The sequence below is a fragment of the Eublepharis macularius genome, chromosome 4 (genome assembly GCF_028583425.1).
Source record: "Eublepharis macularius isolate TG4126 chromosome 4, MPM_Emac_v1.0, whole genome shotgun sequence".
In the NCBI taxonomy this organism is placed as follows: domain Eukaryota; kingdom Metazoa; phylum Chordata; class Lepidosauria; order Squamata; family Eublepharidae; genus Eublepharis; species Eublepharis macularius.
In genome coordinates, this window is record NC_072793.1 from 163,387,430 (window position 1) to 163,397,379 (window position 9,950).

The 9,950-nt window shown below is 48.2% G+C and overlaps 1 protein-coding gene across 3 annotated transcripts; it reads left to right on the forward strand.

The window, feature by feature from the left end:
- Positions 1-9,950, forward strand: DXO (decapping exoribonuclease). Of its 3 annotated transcripts, none has more exons than XM_054979026.1 (7): positions 1-278; positions 2,406-2,806; positions 3,333-3,562; positions 4,745-4,964; positions 7,732-7,867; positions 8,783-8,877; positions 9,634-9,950. In XM_054979026.1, the coding sequence occupies exons 1-7, from the start codon at positions 264-266 to the stop codon at positions 9,773-9,775; spliced, it is 1,239 nt and encodes a 412-aa protein (XP_054835001.1). In that variant the 5' UTR covers positions 1-263; the 3' UTR covers positions 9,776-9,950. The 3 variants fall into 3 exon arrangements, with proteins under 3 accessions (XP_054835001.1, XP_054835003.1, XP_054835002.1); XM_054979027.1 differs by lacking the exon at positions 1-278 and adding an exon at positions 448-497; XM_054979028.1 differs by lacking the exon at positions 2,406-2,806 and having other exon boundaries at positions 29-278.

The window sequence follows — 9,950 nt, forward strand, 5'->3', positions numbered from 1 at the left end:
ACCTACTGGTTGTCCTTTGCCTTACGCGACCTCTATGGGTGAGAACAACATAACGGGGAAGGAGGCGGGGTCCCCTTCTCCCCCTGCGCCTTGCGACGACGTCATGCCGACCCAGCCTAAGAAACGAAACGGGCGCAGCCTAGCTTCGGTCGCGGTTTGATGATAGCACAAAGGAGACTTGAGCTGAACCCGCCAACTTCGCAGCGCCTGTGAGGCGCTCGGTCCTGCGGAGGGTTCGGAGCGCGAAACAGCAGCGCCCGGCGATGACGTCACCGCAGGTGAGTTCAGCGTTCCCATGAGGAGGCTGTTGAGGGATTCGCTTCCCTCTGATTGGCTGCGGGCGTTTGGAGGGGAGAGTGATGCTGTAGCGCCCCCCCCCCCCGGGTCTTCAAAAGGGAGCCCGGACGCCTGGGTCCCTAAGGAGGAGGGAAGGGGGTGTCAGTTCTGCACTGGGTTTGAGCATCACCTGCAGAAGGTTCTGCAGAGCGTCCGTACTGGTGAGCGGAAGGGTCGTTAATAGTATCGCACTTCGTTGCAACCCTGTCTCCCATAGAGCTCGGCTCAAGACTGTTTACGTAGGTAGGGGTCTCGGAGGGGGGGTCCCCCATCCAGGCACTGTCAGGCCCAATGTGCCTGCTTAGGTAAAGCTCTTTTTGCACCGTCGCACTGGACCAAATGGGAGGGTGGCGATGGCAGTGGGATGGGACAGAGATGTATCATTTGGTCTAGATTTTGTTGTATCCCCAAATTTGGTCTCTGCCAGTTGTACATCTTTCCCACCCTTTCATGTAGATCTGTATTTGTTTCCTTTAAAACAACAACAACAACTCTGTATGGGATTGCAGTAGGTCTTGCTGTTACGGTTATTCTTCCTTTAAATGTATCTGGGACTAGACCAGGCGGTTAAAAAGAGGAGGAAAGCCTCCTTTGGTGTTTGAACCTAATTCAGAGTTTGCAAGTTTGCTTGTATCACCTGCAACAAATAATAATTCCAGATGATGAAAGTGATCTTGAAATGTTCTGGGAACTGGTATGCTAGAATATTTATTTAGAGGCACCTTTTCAGGTTTTTCTCTTTCCCTCCTTCTGTATTGATGTGCTTCCTTATTTTCTCCAGTATACCCCATGTATAAAGAATTTGTGGGTGCACTGGATATTAACTCTTCTTAGTGTTTGTATAAACGTTCTGAGCACTGAAAGTAGCTGATCTATTAGCTCTCTATTCTTTACAGCAGCCCTATAAGGTAGACCAATATTGTTAATGTGATTTTGTATATTGGTGTTTGTTTGTGTGTAGTGGTTAGAGTATTGGACTAGAACCTGGAAGACCCAGGTTCGAATCCCCACTCTGCTCTGGAAGCTTGCTGGGTGACCTTGGGCCAGTCCCACACTTTCAGCCTCACCTACTTTGCAGGGTCGGTATGAGGATAAAATGGAGGAGAGAACAATGTAAGCTGCTTTGGGTTCCCATTGGGGAGAAAGGTAGGGTATAAATGAAATAAATTACACGTCAACGGTCTGTTAATATTACAGTTTGTAATCCATCCCTCAACTGGTGTTACGGATTTAGTAATATCAGTCCAGCGGCTCTATTGACAGAGAGATTACTGAATAACCAGCTTCAACAAGCATTTCAGAATGCTAGGACAATTCTGATAGCATTAGGAAGTCTGTTCCAGATTATCAGAGCACAAAGCTGGCTTGTAGTGGGGGCCAACCACACTGTCTGTGATGAAGAAGACAGTCAAGGAAGTGAATATGGTGACCTGAGTATGCGCAATGGGTTTATTTTTGGAGAGGCTGTCCTGCTGATACGTGGGTTCCAAGGGGTGAAGGGTTTAAAATAAATAGCACCTTGAACTGAAGCTAGAAGCAGATTGGTAATCACTGCTGACTCTTCCCTTGTCACTGTTGTAAGGTTGCATGGGCCTGTCCCAGGAAGTGAACAGGCAGCTGTGTTTTGTGCTTGCTTACACTTCCGGGTTACTCTCCAAGCCAGCCCCCTGCCAGTCACACTAGCACATAAAGCTGCCTTCTACCAAGTTGGACCCTTGGTCCATCGAGCTCAGTATTGTCTGCTTTGATTGGCAGTAGTTCTCCAAGATGACTCAAGTAGAGACGGGCCTTTCCCAAGTCTTGCTCCTTGAGTTCATTTAATTGGCAGTGCCTGGAACTGAACCAAGAATTCCTGATCTTAAAGCAGGTACCTGGACCCTGAGCTGCAGCCCCTTCCCTGTATAGCAGCTGTAACAAGTCTTGAAGTGGTGTTAAATTTTCTCTCTTGTTCTGAGTGAATGAGCCAAGGGAAATAGGCACGGTGTATCTTATGTGGCAAAACATTTTCTGATAGAAGATGTATTTTCGGAGGTCCCAGATTCACAATCCCTTTTCCTTGTTGATCGTAGTCACCAATGAAGCCCAGCGTCTGCCCCAGGAAGCGAGACCGAGGAGATGATGAGGACGCCCGTGAAGAGAGCGCTGTCAAGAGCCAGAGGAGCAATGCTAAGACCCCCCTTACTCTGCCCATCACCCCGTCTCGATACGATGCTCCTTTCCCTTTTTACCGGAGGCCGGCTGAAGTGGGCCGCTTTTCATTGGACTCCCAGCGCTGTTACCATGGGGACGCTCGCCAGCTGCGCTACTATGCTCCACCCCCAACCGAAGGCCCCTCTCCTGGCTTCGACTTGCGCGACGGCTACCGTGACCGCTACGTGCAGCGAGATGAGAGCATCCGTGAAGGACTGGAGCATTTGCTGCAATGGATCGCTCAAAATCAGAAGCAGCTGCAGGCAGCAGAGGAAAAAGGGTGAGAAAAGCAAGAAGGAGTTGAAGAGAGAGAGAGGAAAAAAACGCAAAAAGAAGGAGCTTGTCCCCTAAGACCTGAAACCCTGAACCAGTGAAAATCACCAGAGACAGCAGTGAAATGAAGCCTCTAAATGAGATACAGAATTAGTCACCTGTTTGCAATATACAAGGATTGTGAACAAAAACTAGCATGCACATCCCCGAGAAAAATCCTGGTTAGTTTGATTTCTGCCAAATAAAAATTGGTCATGGCTGGACTTTGTGGATATCCTGGGCCAGTTTGTTTCAGGGAGGCTTCCCAGTCAGCGGCAGGGCTGTGGCTCTCTTTCTGTCACCTCTCTGTGCATGTTTCCGCCCTCTTTGGTGCTGTGAGTCCTGCTAACTCAGATCCTTGATCTGCCAGCGTCGGAGAATGACGACTGCAGAATGTGCATGCCAAGACCAGACCAGATTCGACTGCCGGTGTTAAGGCCCCCTTTCCCCTTGCCCTGTTTTGCTTTAACAACCTGTCTCTCCCCACTCTGCAGACAGCTGCTGAACACGGACTTTGTGACGTGGCGGGGGCATCTCACCAAAGTGCTCACCACCCCGTACGAAAAGCAGGATGGGTGGTTGCTGGCGGTCAGCCTCTTCCGTGGAACCCTGTACATCAGCGAGTTCGAGACTGAATCTGCCCGGAAGCAACGGGAGCAGCGCCCGGAACTACTGAAGGAGCTCACGTACATGGGCTACAAGTTCGAGCATTACGTGTGTGCTGGTGAGCCTCCCAGAAAACGATCCCAGGCCTTAGGCTTCCGGCTGCTGCTCAAATTACGAGACCCCTTTGCTCTGTCTGGAGGATTGCTTCAGAATCTTCTGCTGGCCCGTCCCCTAAAACCTCCTATCGGGATCACCCTGGCTTCTCACCCATACCTGGAAACAGCGACTTATTTGCCTGATCACCTGTGGCAAATAAAGATCCCCTTGAAGCAACCAGGAAAAATAGCTGGCTTAGGTTGTTGATGTGCCTCATGTGACTAGTGTGCAGTTTAGTCAAATAAAAGGGGCTAGAAATTCTTGCAGACCAGCTTTTCAAGGCTGTCCTAGGTTCGGATGCCTCCCCCTTGATTCATCCACAAACCTCTATTCTACACCCTTAGAATTAGGGCAGTCACCCATTTACATGACTTCTTTGTAGTATGACTTAATAGTCGACCAATCCATTTAACTCCTTAATTTAAATCTGGAGATGAATAAAAGCAATAGTTAAAAGCAAAATTAGTGTTTTTGTGTTTAGATGCACACATGTGCCATAGAAGATATCCCCCCTGGAAGAGGCATCCCCCTTTGATATGTGAGAATAAGAGGCATGCCTCTTCTAACACCACGTTTTCCATTGCAGTTTTCATAATTATTTGCGTTGAAAATATTTTTAATAACTTTCTATTTTAAGTTTATCAAATCTGTTTTAACGAATCTGTTGTAAATTTAGTCAAAGCTAACAAAAGGCTTTGGCTAAGGTAATCTAACTGATCAATTTAAGCATTTGTTAGAAACCAAACTACTCGCTCCCAGACTCTTAGATACTGGACTCCTTTCCCCCTCTCTGAATTTGGGAACCCTGTCTTGTAACCAGGAGGGAAGACGGCATGGTATATAGCTCAGTCTCAGCAGCTAAGCAGGGTCAGTACTTGGATGGGTGACCCCCAAGAAAGTTCCTACAGTGGAGGGCAATGGCAAACCACCTTTGCTTCTTGCTTACCTTGAAAGATCTTGCTGGGGTTGCCATAATTCGGTTGTGTCTTGATGGCACATATGCACGCATGTCTTGTAACCCATTCAGTCATACAGCCCTTTGTAGAAGTTAAGGGGATTGCTGTGCCTCTTCTCTCTCTCCTGCCGTCACCTGTATTCCTTGTCCAGGAGAGCTGTGTCAGCTGAACTTCTCTTTCTGTCTCAGATACCCCTGATGGGATTCCTGACCCTACCGGGGTGGTGAACACCAACGAGGGCTTCTGCACAGTTATTCGGACCCGGTTGGGGACACATTCGCTTCTGTTTTCGGGTGAGGTGGATTGTACAGACCCCCGAAGCCCCTGGCCTGATCCACCAAGCTGTTACGTGGAACTCAAGACCAGTAAGGTCATGCACAGTCCTGCTCAGAGGAAGAGTTTTTACAGGTGAGACGGAGGGAGAAGCAACACGGATTCCTCCTGTGCGCATTCCCTCATTGCGAGCGGTTATTAGTGGGCCTCTCCCTGAAATTCTAACCCCGTTACTTCTACTACTTGGGTAGGGAATATAGTTTTTAGGCTGTAGGGGGAAGAGACTGCCATTCTTAAGATGTTTGACAGGGATACGGAGTCCAATGTGCTGCAGTGGGAAAGGGGTTGAGGCAAGGCTGAGGCTGCTAGTTAGGACACACGAGTGTCGGAAGGGGCTGTGGCTCAGTGGCAGAACATCTGCTTAGCGTGCAGAAGTTCCCAGGTTCAATCCACAGCATTTCCGGTTAAAAGGATCAAATATAGCAAGTGATGTGAAAGGTCTCTACTTGAGAACTTGGAGAGCTGCTGCCAGGCTGACTAGAAAATACTGACCTTGATGAACCACGGTCTGATTCAGTACAAGGCCACTTCCCCTGCTTTGCAGGCTGAAAGCTTCAAATTCAGTCCCTGGCATCACTAATGAGAGCATCTTATGTGTTGGGAAAAACCTCTCTCTGCCTGAGGCTTTGGACAACTGCTGCTTTTCTGAGGAAACTAAGCAAGGCTCAGTTTTTTGCAGAAAGCATAGCCAAGCTTTGTCGAAGGCTTTCACGGCCGGAGAACGATGGTTGTTGTGGGTTTTCCGGGCTGTATTGCCGTGGTCTTGGCATTGTAGTTCCTGACGTTTCGCCAGCAGCTGTGGCTGGCATCTTCAGAGGTGTAGCACAAAAAGACAGAGATCTCTCAGTGTCACACTGTGTGATTTCACCTGCCAACATCTTTTCCACACTGTGACACTGAGAGATCTCTGTCTTTTGGTGCTACACCTCTGAAGATGCCCGTCACAGCTGCTGGCGAAACGTCAGGAACTACAATGCCAAGACCACGGCAAGACAGCCCGGAAAACCCCCAACAACCATCATAGCCAAGCTGTTTTATTTGGGAAGGTGTTTCACAGGAACAGGATCTTAAGTTGCTTTTAAGAATAGATTTTACTTGGCGTGTTATGGTTCTACAGGAATGGATTGTAAGCTGCTTTTTTATGTATGCAACAAGTGGCATATAAACTAGCTGTGGATGCTCTGACTTCTGGGCCAGAGAAATTTAACCAACTCCTCTCTTCCCCTCAGCTGCCATAGTATCTGCATTAACACTGTGGAGTTCCCCCCCCCCCCTTTCCCCTCATCCAAGGCTTGTCCCTTTGTCACCGCAGCTTTTCAGACCTGAGTATCTGTGGAAGCTTTTGAAAAGTTCCTCAGATCGGTGATAAGTAGCGGGGGACAAAACAGCCGGCTCGCCGCTTCTGGTCGCTTGCCACAGTGTGCAGGTGTAGGAGAATGTGGTTCCTCCCGGTTTGGGTAGTAATGAGGCCTGAGAGACCTGGGCGGTGCTCCTTGTGGATTGTGTGTGAAGCCTTGAATGCTCACTCCTCCCCAGACCACCTAGTGGGGAGGGGAGTTTTCCCCAGCAAACACATTTTGATGTGGGCAGGATTTCTCCACTCAAGGTCGAAGGTTCTGAACACCCTAAGCTAGTGCTAGACTTAATGACAGTAGTAGTTAAGCATTATCTGGTCTGTCATTCAGTCAGCCACTCACCCCTTCGGTGTCCTTTTGGCCACTTTTGGGTCCACTGGTGAAACATCCATTCTTTCTCCTTCTGGCTTGGCATTTCATGTCTTTGTTTCCAATTTACCATCTGCTATTTTCCTCACATTTTATGGCTTACGTTAAGTTTCGGCTGGGACTGTGTAATCACACCACATAGGTAGCCATTTGACGATAATAGCTCTTGTAATAATTGGCTCTCTTGAGAGAGACAGCGCTTCCGTGTTTTCTACGCGTGGAGGAGGGAAAAGATTTCAGAGCATATAAACAAGCTTGTTTTGTCCGTGCATTTTGATTTCAAGAGTTCTTCTCCAAGGGATTTCAATACGTCCCCCCCCACAAGTCCTTGTTCAATGCTCTAACCCAGTGGTACTCACTCCGTGGGGAGCAACATCCACAGTGATCATAAACCGAAAGAGCCACATTGACTTCCATCTCTAGAGTAAAGTGTGCTCCCCAGGGAGGCTGGCAACTTAGCTGTTCCTTCAGTGGCTGCAGTTTCAAGGTGAGAACCACCTGCCTATCACAAGCCACACAGCTGAGGGCTTTTTCCCTCTTTCCAGAAATATGAGGCAGGTGCCACATTGAGGAACAGGGCTCAGACAAGCCACAGGGCAGGTGGAAGAATTATATGTAGCTCCCAAGTCACTGAGTATTTCTCCTTCTGCTCTGACCACACAAGCCCACCGTTTCTTTAAACCGTACCTCTTCAGAGCTGTGGAGAATTGGCAGTGATTTAATCATGTGTGTGCCATCTCAGCCAAGACTCCACTGGGTCCCCTCTGGGAAGAAGCGAGATTGTAAACAAATAGGAATTTTTGTGGGCTATCAAGGATTCCAACATCTCTGGATCCCTGAAGAACATATGACGTTGCCTGACTGAGACAGACACTTGGTCTAGCAAGATCGTCTGATCTTACTGGCAGCGGCTGTACAGGGTCTGTTAACGGTCTTTCATATCATGATTAATTTAGCTGGAAATGGTGGAGACTGAACTCGGGACCTTCTGCATGCAAAGTGGGCGTTCAGCCACTGAGCTACTTTGTTGTTGGGCTAGTGGGCAGGGGAGGAGGGAGAGGAGGGTTGGCACAGGGCAGAAGTCAGCCAAATTCTGGCATTGCCTTCTTAATCCCCAGGCACAAGATGATCAAGTGGTGGGCTCAGTCCTTCCTGCCCGGTGTGTCCCGGATTGTGGCTGGATATCGGGGACCAGATGGCTCTGTGGTGGGACTGGAGACCTTCGAAACCATGAAGATATTCCAGCTCATCCGGGTGAGTGTGACCTTGAAGGTGGCCAGTAGTTGTCAGATATCTTCCTCTAGCAGTGGTAGGGATAGAAAAGGGATAGTTAGCTGCCTGCTGAGCTGATGCAGCAGAGGCTCAGGGTGGTGCTAAGCCGAGGTCCACCTGTCTAACTCTGCTCAGGATTGCACTGACATTCCTGCTGTCAAAATGGGGGGGTTGTGGGGTTAGACTGTCAGACTAAGATCTGGGAGAACTGAGTTCAAATCCCCACTTTGCCCTTGAAGCCACCCGGGCTGATCTCTTTCTCAGTTTAGCAAGCTTCCCCGGGTGGTGATTGTGAGGATACAATTGAACAAAGGGAAAGCCATGTATGGTGCCTGGAGTTCCTTGGAAGGAAAGGCAAGATAAAAAGCATACTAGGGAAAATGCATTATGTTTAAGATATTTGCATTTGTAGTGGAGGAGTAATATTGACCTACCTTACAGGCTTGCTGAAAGGAATGATGGTATATTTTTGGGACATACTTACAACCGGATAGAAATTAATGCAAATGTTTATAATAGCACAACTGTCACAGTATTCCCCCCCCCCTCAATCTTTTCTCGTCGGTCTTCTTTCTCCTTTCTGCATTAAATTTAATGTCTCTGCTTTGCAAAGTTGCTTCTCTCCCCAGCATCCCCTTTTTGAGTTATCCTGTTTTCTTTCATTTGATTTGGTTCTTGAATCTGCTCTTCTTTTGGCCTGCTTTGCTGTTGAAGCTTAATGGAGATTGCTGCTGCCATGTTGGATTCAAGGAAGGCAGGCCTTGGTCACACAGACGAGAACTGCAGCATTTTAAGCTGTTTTCTATATTTATTTAAGGGCATAAATTGGGCCAAGGTAGGTGGTAGGAATATACTCTGCCTTAAATAAAACTTCTTCTCTTTTTCTTTTTCTGGCAGGAAGACCCAAGCTGTTGGAAGCCGGCTGTGTGTATGAATTTTTGTGCTGCATTTCTCAGCTTTGTCAAGAAAGTGGTGACAGAGGACAACCCCAAGTAAGTGCTAATTGAATATTCCACAGCTGCAGTAGGCACTGTTAGGCAAATGAGCAACCTTACGCCCTCTTCTCCCTGCCAGCTTAACATCCTAAAGTAAACTTAACAGAAGGAAGGTGAGAAACTGAAAATGGGAGGAGGGTTATAAAAAAACAAACATGTTAAGCATGCAATCCTAAAATCTCTTCCCTAGGCGTAAACCCCTTTGACTAGATTTGGCCCACTTCCCATTATTCCCCAAGCCAGAGGTCTCCGTGAGCGCCTTTCCTGGTGCCTGCCAATGCGTTTAGAAAGTGGACAGAGATAGCTAAGGCTTTTGACCAGGAGAGATCCTGATGGGCTGTTCAGATTAAAAAGCATCCTGTTAAACAGAGCGTCTTCCTGAAATATTGGAGAGTTACTATTAGATAGAACCCCGCTACCTGAGATTTTGTGGTTGGCTTTGCCTCCTCTGGCAGCCGTTTTGTGATTGTGCCACTGCCCTGCGTCAAGATGCGAAGGGTGCCCACTGGCTCCAAAAGGTTGGGGACTCTGTCGTAAGTAGTCCAAGGAGGGATTGTGGCTTAGTGGTACCCTGCTCTGCATTCGGAAGAGCCCAAGTTTAATCCCTGGCAGCTATGGTTAAAGGATCGTAAACAAAGATCCTTCTGAGACAGATAATCCAGTGCTTTAACCTGCTATAAGGCAGCTTTATGGAAGATATTTTTTTTAAAGCAAAGTTAAACTTCTTAACACAATCTTTACTTCCCCCTCCAGGCTGGTCCATCTCTTTGCTTGGGAACCAGGTCACCCCGTTTCCTTCACCGTGCACCGTGATTCCGAGTACACTTTCTTGCCTGACTGGTATGTGGAAGCTCTGAGCTCCGAGAAGCCTCCTACACCCCAGATCCCAGACTGATGAATTTGATTGCGGGGAGAAACTGGTTTTTGGAACTAGAGCTGGTGGGCCAAGAAACCCAATGCAGGGGAAAGAGGAGAGATCGAAGGGAGGCTGCTGTTTAGATGATGGTGGGTGAACCTCTACTGCCACCCTTCTCCCCCTTGTCATGTTGAAAGAGGAACAGGGCAATAAA